Source organism: Cetorhinus maximus, chromosome 20, assembly GCF_964194155.1.
Source record: "Cetorhinus maximus chromosome 20, sCetMax3.hap1.1, whole genome shotgun sequence".
NCBI classification, from domain to species: Eukaryota; Metazoa; Chordata; class Chondrichthyes; order Lamniformes; family Cetorhinidae; genus Cetorhinus; species Cetorhinus maximus.
Window position 1 is genome coordinate 7,961,378 of NC_135898.1, and position 13,864 is coordinate 7,975,241.

At 46.0% G+C, this 13,864-nt stretch overlaps 1 protein-coding gene across 2 annotated transcripts; it reads left to right on the top strand.

The window, feature by feature from the left end:
- Positions 1–1,528: 1,528 nt before the first annotated feature.
- Positions 1,529–7,211, top strand: LOC144694822 (beta-microseminoprotein-like). Of its 2 annotated transcripts, XM_078565435.1 has the most exons (4): positions 1,529–1,678; positions 3,614–3,692; positions 4,434–4,551; positions 6,957–7,211. In XM_078565435.1, the coding sequence occupies exons 1-4, from the start codon at positions 1,676–1,678 to the stop codon at positions 7,081–7,083; spliced, it is 327 nt and encodes a 108-aa protein (XP_078421561.1). In that variant the 5' UTR covers positions 1,529–1,675; the 3' UTR covers positions 7,084–7,211. The 2 variants fall into 2 exon arrangements, 1 of the variants encoding a protein (XP_078421561.1); XR_013579831.1 differs by lacking the exon at positions 3,614–3,692 and having other exon boundaries at positions 1,567–1,678.
- Positions 7,212–13,864: the final 6,653 nt, after the last annotated feature.

The following is a 13,864-nucleotide window of genomic DNA, read 5'->3' on the forward strand; positions in this document are numbered from 1 at the left end:
TGAAGCTGTGTCTGGTGGCCAGGCTTAGACAGTGACATTGAAAGCATGGTCAAGCACTGTCTCCAGTGTCAGCAACACAAATTGTCTGTTTCAGCTCCACTGCATCCGTGGGAGTCGGCTGGTCGACCTTGGATTCGGCTACATATTGATTATTGGGTACCATGTTTTTATTGATCATAGATGCACATTCTAAATGGATGGGTGTGTATGAAGTCAGATCACCGGCATTGAGTACAACTATTGAAAAGCTGCGTTAATGTTTTAGTATACATGGCCTACTGCAAGTCATTGTTTCAGATAACGGTACACTCTTTACCAACACAGAGTTTCTGAGATTCATGAGTATAAATGGAATCAGACATATTAAACAGCACCATATCATCCCTCATCGGATCAGTTTGCTGAAAGAGCTGTGAAAACGTTCAAATCAGAAATAAAGAGTTTATCCAAAGTTACCCTAGCAACCCGACTTTCCTGTTTTCTTCTCAATTATTGTACAATGCCTCATTCAATTCCGGGCTCAACACTGTCTGAATTATCGATGAAACCTCGCCTAAGTACAAGGTTAAGTCTGGTGTTTCCAAACTTAGAGGGGAAGGTAGAGAAGAATCAGAGTAATCAAAAACTGAATCATGATATTCATAGCACAGCTCAAAGACTTACTGTAGGTGATACAGTTTTTGTGCAGGATTTTGGAAATGGACCTTGAATGATTCCTGGTACAATTGTCTCAGAAACTGGTCCCTTGTCCTTCCAGGTGCAAGTGAAAGATCGAGTTGTTCGAAAACATGTGGATCATCATGGAAGGAGAGAGGCATTCCAACAACCAGCTATTCCACCTGTGACTAACATCGAACCATTAATCCCTGAAGTGACAGATTGGCCTCGACAGACATAGCCAATGTCTCTGTAGAGTTACCAAACCCTGAACTGCCATTTTCTAATGGTGGACCTGATGCTGCAGTTCCTGGTCATGTCGATCCAATGCAAGAACCTCAAGTGTAGGTTTACGCCACTCTGATTGAATAAGGAAACCACTTGTGAGACGTAGTCTTTAGTCATCTGACTTGTATGTATGTTTATGTTGTGGGATATTCAAATGTTCTCTGTAAATAGGAAGTGTAAAAATCTAAAAGGGGGAGGTAATGTTGTAATTGAAGGTATCATCTTTCCTACTGGCTGTCAGGGGTTACATGATTGCTCTTGGAGATTCCAACCAATGAGCCCTAAGCGCAGCTTTTCTGGGGGCGTGGTTTTCCAGTTGAGGACCTGGTTCAAGCATGTAGCTTCTGAAAAGCTCCCTGTGATAAAGTTATCTGTTTCAAGTGAAAACCTGTCCCGTACGTCGTCATTACACTGGCACAGCCAGTGATGCCCATGTCCCATGAAAGAATAAAAAACTATTTTGAAGAAGAGGAGAGGAGGTGTCCTTTGTATTGTGATCTTTACTCACTGGCTGATATTTCCAAAGTCATTGACCTAAGTATCAGGGTAAACATCCTCGCCGGTCAGTGGACTTGAGTTCCAGCCAATGGTTGCTGCTGACGTGGCCATCGCTGGGCACCATGGGGATTTGAACTTTTAACCTTGAAGCTGAAGAATAAAAATCTACACAAGCCAAACAGGACAGAAATCCCTCTCTTGGTGACTGTAAAGGTGTCTCGTTGGGCTGAGTATGGTATGTTTGAGTGGGACTCAGATTGTGTTTGTACTTGTGAAGGATTATTTCATCTGGGAACATGTTCCTGGTGAACTTACCTGCATTGATACTTGTATTTGTTACAGGATGTTCTCCTGCATTGATAAGAATGTATATTTTTTGGTGCTAAGCAGTCACTTTACAGCAGGGGTGAGGAATCCTCGACCCCGAGGCTGGATCCAGCCCCTTGTACTTTTTCATCCAGCCCGCGGAGTTATTTCAAAGCGCGGCCTCACCAACCTCCCCGCTACCCCCTCGAGTACGTGATGCGCTCTGAGCCAGCCGCCGCCATCTCCTGATGCCTCAGCCTCGGCCACAGTCTGCAGAAGCCCAGGCTGTGTGGAGAGAGTCAGGGCCAAGATCCAGGAGCAGGAGCGCAGGGACAGGAAGCTGCCGGCTGCAGATCGGGTGGTGAAGTGTGAGTAACCCGGGACTGGGGAGAAAGGGAGCAGAACACCCAGCTCCATCGGCAGCTCACCCCCCTTATCCTCCCTACTCCATTGGACAGGGGCTCAGCCCCTGCAGAGTGAGGGAGAGGCCCAGGCTCCTGGCCCAGGTGCAGCCTCTGACTGGGAGTTGGCCAGAGGGTTGGAATGTTGAGTCACTCCCCTGGTTTGGGGGTGAGACAGAGTGGGAAAGGAGAGGGAGAGAGAGAGAGAAAGAGAGGCAGAGTGGGAAAGGAGAGGGAGAGAGAGAGAGAGAAAGAGAGGCAGAGTGGGAAAGGAGAGGAAGAGAGAGAGAGAGAGAGGCAAAGTGGGAAAGGAGAGAGAGAGAGAGAGTGGGAAAGGAGAGGGTGAGGGAGAGAGAGAGAGAGAGAGAGAGTGGGAAAGGAGAGACAGAGAGCGAGAGAGAGAGTTTGGGAAAGGAAAGCAAGCAAAACGTTGAGCTGAATCTCAGCAGTGCTGTGATTGAGACAGAGAAACTGTCCAACTCATGAAGGGAAAGCAAACACAGGCATCGCATTAAAGCAGTGGGTGGGTTGAACGTTTCCGTATTCGCTCTGTCACTGAAATGAGAGCACTGGGTGCAGACAGCGGTTATCGCTGAACAAGCTAAAGACCCTTCCCCAGAATTGACATCCATCAGCTTGTACAGTAAGCTCCAAATCTTTCAGAAAATGGGAATGAGAAACTTGATTGTGAACTCAATTTCACATCCTGTGAAAAGTGTGTGAGGAGGAAATGTAGATCTGAGATGTCCTGAATGTGGAACATGTTTCCCTGGGATTCGAGCTCCTAATTTGGTTGGACACATTTCTGGGTGTTGTATCATGTCTTTCAGTCTCCACACCCCACTCTTGGTGTGAGTAATGTTTATCTCACAGACACATCCACTTGAAAAAGCAATAGACCTTGGTTGTACTATTTGTGGACAGCCTTTGTTATCCAATTTTCAGCAGGAACGCATTAAATATTCAAGAATAAGGATTGAAAATCCCATTATTTCATGTGTTATCTTCTGGGTTCCAGAAATCCATTCCTGGAGTCTCCATCCCAACACTGGAGGATTGGGAACCCCTCCCAGTAATGCTTAAGTCTCATCCAGATGTCAAATTCCACGTACAATTCCGTAAAGGTTTTGAGCTGAGGTATCACCTTGTGCATCCCCAAGGTGAACAAGTGATGTGTGAGGATGGATATGGGTTTGTAGCTTCAGGATCCAGAAATGGAGCCCCCTGTTCCGCTCCCTTTTTAAGACCATCTGAACCCACCTGTTTTTCAGCTCATCCCTCAATCCACTCCACAAAACAATCCCAGTTGTCTCCGGATGTCTCCCGGTACTTTATTGAGCATCACACTGAGTGAAAACTTCTATCTGATTGGGAATTAGTCTAATCTAAGTGACATGACCAAGTTCCTCAACATGTTCCTTCTTTATTCCCTCCCCCACCCGGACCCCACACCAACCCAACAGAAACTCATCTTGTGCCTTACTTTGCTGCTTCTGGCTGTTGAACGTGGAGAATCTTCCTGCTTCAGAAAATTACACCCAAGTAAGTACCAAACCTTTGCCAACTTTCCATTTAGATCTGGGGTGAAAATGAGCTAAAAAGAAGAACTGAGGCTAAATGTAACCTCTACCCAATTGATGAATGTTGTCAATGGCTATGGAACCCAAATCCAGCAAGAGAGAGTGATAATCCCAGCCTCACATAACTGCTCCAGGCCACATGAAGCCTTCCCTCAGTGATTGCCTTACACAGTCCCCCTCCCCCAAGGTTCCAAGAAGGAATAGGCCAGTATCCTGCCTTGTCAAATTCACCAGCTCCTGCTCCATGGGCCAAAGCTTGGCTGTTGTGTGCAAATGAAGTCCCGGCCAACAAACTGGCTGAGGCCTCATTGTGGTAACCATGGAAAAAATCCTCCAGCACACTGCCTAAAATCAGAGCCCAGCAAGTATCCAGCCCATTCCTGACCACCAACCCACCCCCATCCAGAAGGAGTTGGGCAGGGGTCACTGGATGGAGACAACCCCCTTTGCCACTGGCAGTCAACGTGTCCTGAGGTTCATGGCTGTGAAACTCTCAGGCCCAGGTCCTCTTGGATATGGAACTTGGCTCTTCCCAGGTCCAAAGATCTCAGCGATGATGCAGCTGACCAGGCAATTCTTCAAACTCCCAAATGTCAATGCAAGCCCATGGTACCTCATCAGTCTTTGGTGAGACATTGACAGACTAATCTCAGACACTTTCTCTCTCTCTCACTCTCTCTTTGATTCCCACCTGCAATTCCAGACACCCCGAACTGCAAGGATGATGTTGATGGCACCTGGCATGAACCTGGCGAAAGCTGGATAAACGCTGACTGCTTGGAATGTTCGTGCTCGGTTGAATCGATGCGCTGCTGTACAACGTAAGTGATTCTCAGCAATTGCAGCTCAAGTAGCCCTTTTGTGTGATACACAAAGTGGATTTGGGATGAGCAGCAAGACATGGAAGTCTTTACTGTCATCTTGTTATAATGATAAAAAGAAGCAATCACTCACAACGGATTGGGTAACCACATTACGGCTTTATTTCGTGAGGCTAGACACATGGGTACATTTAAAGTAAGGTAAAAACCTTGACGATATCAAAGCTGTGCTGTTCTCTAATCACAGGCAAAAGTGAAACTAAGACCGGATCACATGACACACTTGCCTTCCAGTGATGTCATGTTGCTACCTCTTAAAGAGATATTACAACAAATTCAAAGATAGTTTACAGATTGGGAAACACTGCAGGATTGGTGGTTTCAGGTCAGCGGAATGAGCAGAACACATGACTTCCTCCCTCTCTTTTCCAGACTTGTTACCACCTGAGGTTTCTCCCAAGCCCCGTGCACAGCACCAAATTTTGGGATACAGGCGTCGATAAAATGGAAGCAGGGCTCAGAGGGTGATGGGAAGGGAGAGTGAGGAGTGGGAGAACATTCCAATGTGGAGATGCCCCACTGTAAAAGAGCGTGTAGATGAGGAGAGAGTGGAGACGAGGAGAGGGCAGAGATGAGGAGAGAACGTAGATGAAGAGAGAGCAGAGACTAAGAGAGAGCGGAGACTGAGAGAGAGCAGAGACTAAGAGAGAGCGGAGACTAAGAGAGGGCGGAGACTAAGAGAGAGCGGCGACGAAGACAGACTAGAGACGGAATGAGAGTGGAGACAGGGAGAGAGTGGAGATGGAGAGAGACTGTGCACGAGAGAGGGTGGGGAGGGAGAAAGTGGAGATGAAGAGAGAGTGCAGTTGAAGAGAGTGCGGATAGAGTGCTGTAGAGAGGGTGGAGATGCAGAGAGGGTGGAGATGAAGAGGCGAGGAGAGGGTGCAGATAAAGGGAGAGTGGAGATGAAAAGAGGGTGGAGATGAAGAGAGTGGGGATTAGGAGATAATTTAGGTGAGAGAATGTGGAAATGAAGAGAGAGATATGTTGAAGAGAGGGTGGAGATGAAGAGAGGTAGGAGATGAAGAGAGAATGGAGAGGAAGAGAGAATGGAGAAGAGGAGAGAGTGGACATGAAGAGAGCGCGGAAGCAAAGAGAGGGTGGAGTTGAAGAGAGATTGGATATGAAGAGAGGTTGGAGATAAAGAGAAGGCGGAGATAAAGAGAGTGCGGCTAAGGTAATAATGTAGATGAGAGAGTGTGGAAATGAAGAGAGAAAGGAGATGAAGAGAGAATGCAGTTGAAGAGAGTACAGATAGAGAGCTTTAGAGAGGGTGGAGATGAAGAAAGGGTGGAGACAAACAGGCAAGGCGAGAGTGGAGATGAAGAGAGAGTGGAAATGAAGAGAGGGTGGAAATGGAGGGAGGGTGGAGACAAAGGAAGGGTGGAGATAAAGGGAGGGTGGAGATGAAGAAAGGGTGGAGTTGAAGAGAGAGTGGAGATGAAGAGAAGGTGGAGATGAAGAGAAGGTGGAGATGAAGAGAGGGTTGAGATGAAGAGAGGGTGGAAATGAAGAGAAGGTGGAGATGAAAAGAGGGTGGAGATGAAGAGAGGGTGGAGATGAAGAGAGAGTGGAGATGAAGAGAGTGGGGATGAGGTAATAATGTCGATGAGAGAGTGTGGAAATGAAGAGAGAATGGAGATGAAGAAAGAATGCAGTTGAAGACAGTGCAGATAGAGAGCTTTAGAGAGGCTGGAGATGCAGAGAGGGTGGAGATGAAGAGGCGAGGACAGAGTGGAGATGAAGAGAGAGTGGAAATGAAGAGAGGGCGGAGATGAAGAGAGGGTGGGGATATAGGGAGGGTGGAGATGAAGTGAGGGTGGAGTTGAAGAGAGAGTGGAGATGAAGAGAAGGTGGAAATGAAGAGAGGGTGGAAATGACGAGAGGGTGGAGATGAAGAGAGGGTGGAGATGAAGGGAGGGCGGAGATGAAGAGAGAATGGAGATGAAGAGAGAGTGGAGATGAAGAGAGGGTGGAGATGAAGAGAGGGTGGAGATGAAGAGAGAGTGGAGATGAAAAGAGAGTGTAGATGAAGAGAGGGTGGAGATGAAGAGATGGTGGAGATGAAGAGAGGGTGGGGTTGAAGAGAGGGTGGAGTTGCAGAGATAATTTTTGATCTGCTTCTCTTGTCAGTCCACATGGGAGGTCAGTTTTCTGCTGCTGCCTCTCTCCAATTGGCTACTCAGGAACTGCTGGGGAGATTTGGGGAAATAAGGAGTTTATCCAAAGGCTGTTCATCACCCTTTGGGAGAAAATGGCAAAATTGTTCAGTGAAAACTGTACAGTACAAATTTAACCCTTACCCTTGGGATCATTCTGATGCTTTACTCACCTGTGTTTTCCAGGTATGGCACACCAACTGTCTACCCAGATGATTGTATCGCAGTTTTTGACCGTGAGAATTGTCAATATCGGATCCACAAGAAGAATGATCCTTCTGTTGAATGTCGAGTGTATGCCAGTGTTGGGTAATCAGAATAAAAGCATTTCATTTCCAATATAAAACCATCAGCTTCATTCTCGATGCACGTACCATGGGAGAATGGGAACCTTGCTTCCTCCATGAAACATCAATATTACAATAAAGATATTTCACAGTGGTTTCATTCTCAAACCATACCTATTATTTCAACAAGTTATATGTGTGTGTGCGTATGTGTGTGTGTGATGTTGGGGATGGAGAAAGCGTGCAGATTGGTCAGTGTGAGTTTAAAAGAGAACATACAAGAGTGTGCAAGAGAGAGAGAGTGTGAGAGAGAGTATGCCAGAGAGAGAGTGCGCCCACAGGAGTACGTGTGGGAGAGCGTGTGTATACGAGGAATTACATGTGGATATGAGACACCATGGCTGTTGTAAGCTACAATGCTCAATGGGTTACATAGAAAGAATAATTAGCCAGATTAAGTGGGAATTCCTGAACCAATCACAAAGGATGTGAAGAGGGAAAGAAATCCAAGCCAGATAGGTCTTTAAAGAAGTTGATGAGACCCATTCACATTGTATCTGGGCACATTGTCTCTTCATGTTCCTTTCTTCAGGAGGTTTTGTGGCTCAGTGGGTAGTGACCCGGCCTCTGAGCCCGAAGCTCCCAGGTCAATTCCTACCCCAGGACTTGACGGCCAAGTAAGGTGCGGCAATAAAGGAGCCAAACAGGTCGAGTGACGACTGGTAAATCCTTCTAACCAGTGTATGGCAGGTGGAAAGAGTGGGAGAGTCTCCTGGACAGCCATATTTGGCGTAGAGTGATGCCCCTCGAGCTATAACCTCTGGATTCAGGGTGGTGACCTGTTCCAGGAAAAATGAGCAGCGGAAACGGACGTAAGCGTGTGCTGTGTCTGCCTCCTGTGTCTCCCGGTGCAGGGAGAGAGTATGAGTTCCTTTCTTCACAAAACGCAGGGGATCAAAAACAAACCCATCAACATTGACTGGCGGCTGAGAGCCAAGTTAAGAAATAAATAAATCTGGTGGCTGTTGAAACTCAGTCACTGAGCCAAGACTGAGATCGATAGATTTCTTGATATTAAAGGCATTGCCAATAGGGGGATAGTGTTGGAAACTGATGCTGAGGTAGGAGACCAACCATGATCTGGCTGAGTGGTGGAGCAGGCTCGAGGGGCTGAATGGCCTACTCCTGCTCCTATGTTTCCAAATTGTCGATCTGGGAAAACATCCTGAAGTGTCTCACTTCTCTTGTGTCAGCTGGAGTGAAACTTCCAAACCATTCTGAAGATTTGGTCGGTAGAAAGACACCACAGGGAGACTGTTACTGAGTCTCAGACTATCTGTTACAGGATAAGTTCAAAGCTGGCCCCTTTACAGTGGACACACAACACCATGAAACTGCAGAGTTTATTTCCCTTTCCCACCTGCACAGCACTGAGGTTTCTGTTCTTGGCATCCTTCTGGGAAAATGTCCATAAGACCATTAGACATAGGAGCAGAATTGGGCCATTCGGCCCATCGAGTCCACTCCGCCATTCAATCATGGCTGTTAATTTCTCAACCCCATTCTCCCGCCTTCTCCCCGTAACCTTTGATCCCTTTACCAATCAAGAACCTATCTATCTCGGTCTTAAATACACTCAATGACCTGGCCTCCACAGCCTTCTGTGGCAATGAATTCCATAGTTTCACCACTCTCTGGCTAAAGAAGTTTCTCCTCATCCCTGTTCTAAAAGGTCTTCCCTTTACTCTGAGGCTGTGCCCTCAGGTCCTAGTCTCTCCTACTAATGAAAACATCTTCCCCACGTTCACTCTATCCAGGCCTTTCAGTATTCTGTAAGTTTCAATCAGGTCCCGCCTCATCCTTCTAAACTCCATCGAGTATGGACCCAGAGTCCTCAAACGTTCCTCATATGCTAAGCCTTTCATTCCTGGGATCGTTCTCGTGAACCTCCTCTGGACCCTCTCCAGGGCCAGCACATCCTTCCTGAGATACAGGGCCCAAAATTGCTCACAATATTCTAAATGTGGTCTGACCAGAGCCTTATAAAGCCTCAGCAGCACATCTCTGCTTTTATATTCTAGTCCTCTCGAAATAAGTGCCAACATTGCATTTGCTTTCCTAACTACCGACTCAACCTGCAAGTTAACCTTAAGAGAAACCTGGACTAAGACTCCCAAGTCCCTTTGCACTCCAGATTTCTGAATTCTCTCTCCATGTAGAAAATAGTCTATACCTCTATTCTTCCTACCAAAGTGCATGACCTCACACTTCCCCACATTGTATTCCATCTGCCACTCCTTTGCCCAATCTCCTAACCTGTCCAAATCCTTCTGCAGTCTCCCCGCCTCCTCAATACTACCTGTCCCTCCACCTATCTTTGTATCATCTGCAAACTTAGCCAGAATGCCCTCAGTTCCTTCATCTAGATCATTAATGTATAAAGTGAGAAGTTGTGGTCCCAACACTGACCCCTGCGGAACTCCACGAGTCACCGGCCGCCATCCTGAGAAGGACCCCCTTATCCCCATTCTCTGCCTCCTGCCAGACAGCCAATCTTCTATCCATGCTAGTACCTTGCCTGGGGTCAGACGCTGAAATGTCAGGCTGGAAGAGCAGGGGCTTTGGTCTGTCGAATTGAAGCTCAGTGTGTTCCCAAAAAAAAAACAAAAAACCAAGACTGGAAATGGAAGAAACCCATCCAATGACAAACACACAATCTGAACCAATCAACAGGAAGAATTTGTACACGGTCAAAAGTCTTCAGGGCACAAACACTGAGCCAGTGCAACCTTTGATCTTGGTATCTCCTCTCCTGCGATGGTCAATAAAGTTGAGCTGACAGTGACATTGGTGCATTGGTTGGCTGGTTGTATTTGTCATGATTTCACCATCGGGAAGAGGCAAGGTTGGATCAATGGCACTGATTGGCTGGTCAGCAGTTCACAACACCCTCTGCAATGAGAGAGAATATAAAGAACTGAACGAGAGTTAGAATGGTGAAGCTCAGTTCAGTGAAACTTCATTCCCTCAGGGTCACACTCATCGTCACAATCGCTCACAGTCTGGTTACATGTGATGCTTCCAAGTGAACTGATTCTCTAACTTCAAACACAGAAGCAGGCCATTCATCCCAACTGGTCCTGGCTGGTGTTAATGTTCCACAGAAACCTCCACCCACCTTATCAACATAAGCCTCTATTCTTTTCTCCCTCATGTGTTCATTCAGTTTCCCTTTGAATACTCGTCAACCACTCCCTGTGGGTGTGAGCTCTGCATTCTGACCACAGTCTGGGTGAAGAAGTTTCTCCACAATTCCTGATTGGATTTCTTGCTGATGATCTTATATTGACTGTTCGTCTGGAACTCGTCCACAAGTGGAAAGATCTCACTGTGTTTATAACGTGAGGGTAGGGGGTTGTCTAGCTCTCTATCTAACTTTTAGCGAGCTTCCATATGCTGTCATCAAGGCTAGGACTCAGGTGTTTAAGTATGAAGAGAGAGGCAGTAGAAAAAGAACGCACTATGAGCAGAATATGATTTCAATGATGGGCAGGGGAAGACTATGTAATCACAAAAAGCTCACACACCAGTGCATTACTGAGGGAGTGCTGCAGTGTTGGGGGAGTGGGGTGCATCGTCTTTCGGGTTAGGTATTAAGCCGAGTCCCCATCTGCCTCACCAGGCGAACGGGAAAGATCCCATGGCACTCTGTCGAAGAGCAGGAGAGGTGTCCCAGGTGTCCTGGAGAATATTTATCCTTCAATCAACAGCATAAAAACAGATTATCTGGTCAGCATTGCTGTTTGTGGAATCTTGCTGTGCCGAACTTGGCTTTCCTACCTTGAAACAATCACAGAAAATACTTCATTAACTGTAAAGTGGTTGCAAAAAGTGCTATGTAAATTCATGTCTTCCTTTCATTTTCCCAGGGTCACCCTGAAGTGGCCAGGGTAGCAGGATGGTGAACTGGGAAGGCAAGGATTGCCAGCAGGTTCGGGTGAGATCGAGGTTGCAGACTGTCTTTAGAGATGAGTGATGCACATTCTGTCTCTGTGTCACTGTGACACAAATTTAACCTGTTCATCTCCCCCTCTGGGAGTGATACCCACATCATAACTTCACACGCCTCTCTCAGCCTAACACTGTTATCCATTTATATTCCGGATATTGTATATGAACTCCTTGAGGCTTTTGTCATTTACGTTACCCATGTGTTGTCCATCGAGCTTCTCATCTGCTCACAGGGATCAATCAACGTCATTGTGGAGAGGCACAAAATGCTTCGATTGTAACCCAGCACCATCACACACATCAGCCACTGAGAATGAGACACAGACATGTAAACCCTCCAGCTTGAGGGTGTTCTATTCCCACTTGCCATCAGTTTATATTTTCATCATATTTTATTCTTTCATGTAGGGGCATTGCTGGCAAGGCCCTAATCCCCATCCCTAATTGCCCTTGAACTGAGTGCCTCGCTGGGCTATTTCAGAGGGCAGTTAAGAGCCAACCACAGTGCTGTGGGTCTGAAGTCACATGTAGGCCAGGCCAGGTAAGTGTAGTAGTTTAAAGTTAAAGCATTTCTTACGGTTATGGGGATCATGTGACTGTACAGACGAATCAGCCCTAAGCCTGAGGCATCTTAGGGGTGGAGCTTTTTAGCCTTGGTCTTGGAACAATCATGTAGCCTCAGGAGTCTGTAAAGGAATACAAGGGACCAGCGCTGCATTCCAAGTTTATTACAGTAAGGATAGTAGATTTCCTTCCCTAAAGGGCGTTCATGAAATCAGATGGGTTTTTACGACAACCAATGGTAGGTTCATGGTCACCATGATTGAGACTAGCTTCATATTCCAGATTTATGAATTGAATTTAAATTCCACCAGCTGCTGTGGTGGGATTTGAACCCATGTCCCCAGAGCATTAGCTGGGGCCTCTGGATTGCTGGCCCCCACTGATATTACCACTACGCCACCGTCTCCCTGTGTGGTGGGGTCAGCTGAGGCTCCTATTGCAGGCAATGCCTGATTTCAATGTCAGGCAATCAAACGGCTGCACATTCCCCTTGAATGGGCAGAGAGAAACGCCTGGCATGAGTCTTCCTGTGGATGTTGGCACTGGGTGGGCTGGAGCTGGCTGACTCAGAGGCCATCACCATCAGATGTTCAAAGGTCAGCCGCTGGAATGTGAAGCTAATTGCCCATGGAAATGATTTGAACCCAGTACCAAGATCAGTCAAGCTCAGAGAGAGCAGAGAGCCAAGAGGACTATTTATACAATCCTCGGTGAAGCATTGGAACACCTCACAAGGGACGGACAATTAGTGCAAGGAATGTGGCCTCCCTTCCGTCCTCGCAAACAAATGAAAACCATTTTTCTGGGGAATGACAATCTCTACCCTGACCGACAAACCAGGCACAAAGAGACTTACAAAAAGTAACACTGTAATTACATGCATTTCTAACAAACTGTCTTTAAGCTGCATTCCTGCAAGAACACTTTGTCTGTGTACTTCACCGATAGCACGTATCCAGCAGCACTGATTCAGCCTGAAGGTATACCCTGTAGTTTTCTGGGGAGGGCTGTGAAGCAAGTTCCTCTTCCCATTGCACTGACTGGGTACAGGACACAACTAGCCCCTGAGCTGCACTGGTCATTATACTCTTTGCAACTTATTCTCCACTATCTGATCATTCCTGTGTTGGGTGGTCCAACAATTAGCCCAGAATTTGCTGCTAACAATGGCACTGTGTAAACCATCCAGCAACCTTTTGTGATTTGGCTGAGTGATGAGAACACAGATGAGAACAGATTAAGCTGCTGTCTACAGAAACCAAAGCTAGGAAAAGCCACTTGGAATTCTACTGTCCAGGGTATTGTGTTTGACTTGCCTGGATCTGTTTAAATCTATTTGTTACTGTTGCCTTAATGGTGGTGTAACTGGAAGCCAGATTAATCAGGGTTTTAGGAGTTATTATAGTCGTAATTTGTAGACCTTTGTATGTGTTTGGCACACATCATCTGCCACGTCATAACACACACACACATGCAGACACATACAGACACACACAAACATACACACAGACATACACACATACAGACATACACACACTGTTATGACACAGCAGTTGGTAAACGCTGAGTTGTTTAAATCCCAGAGGGAAACTTGAACAACTGTCATAACCTATATTTTCAATTGGTATGTTTGAGATACAGCTCTCAATTCAGGAGTAAAACCAAGCCTCAAGAGGTTTTTTATATAAAACTAAATTAAACATTTATTAATTTAACAGCAAATTAAACACATACACATGTCTACAAATTACTACCATAACAACTTATAAACAAATTCCCAAATTAATCACTCCCAGGTAAATCTTCACCAAGGCAACAATAACCCATAGACTTTAAACAGACAAAGCACATTTGACCTTACAAATTCAAATTGGTTCCTTTACAGACACAGTTGTAGGCTTACAGGCTGGTGAGATCTTAAATGCCTCTGACCTAAACACACAAACTCCTTTCTGTTTATACTTGGCTTTTCCTTTGAACGCAAATGTTCCATTGTATTACTAGGCTTTTAATTTTACCTCTCCTAACAATAATATCCTTTCATTCCACCAATTTTATTAGTAATATAAACACATTGCTTGACATTTCCCAGCTAGCTGCAAGATTTTACCCGTTCTTTTCAAAGGTTTATTCAACAAATGCAAATTGCACTTTACATTTTAACTTCCTCACGTTTACCTAATTAACATCTCAAAACTACGATACATCAAAGCACCCAAATGAGTTGGCTTT

Excerpts from the sequence above, each read along its gene's own strand:
- LOC144694822 (XM_078565435.1), top strand. Across the intron at positions 3,693-4,433 it reads CTTCAGAAAATTACACCCAA|ACACCCCGAACTGCAAGGAT; the intron begins GTAAGTACCAAA and ends CTGCAATTCCAG. Across the intron at positions 4,552-6,956 it reads TCGATGCGCTGCTGTACAAC|GTATGGCACACCAACTGTCT; the intron begins GTAAGTGATTCT and ends TGTGTTTTCCAG.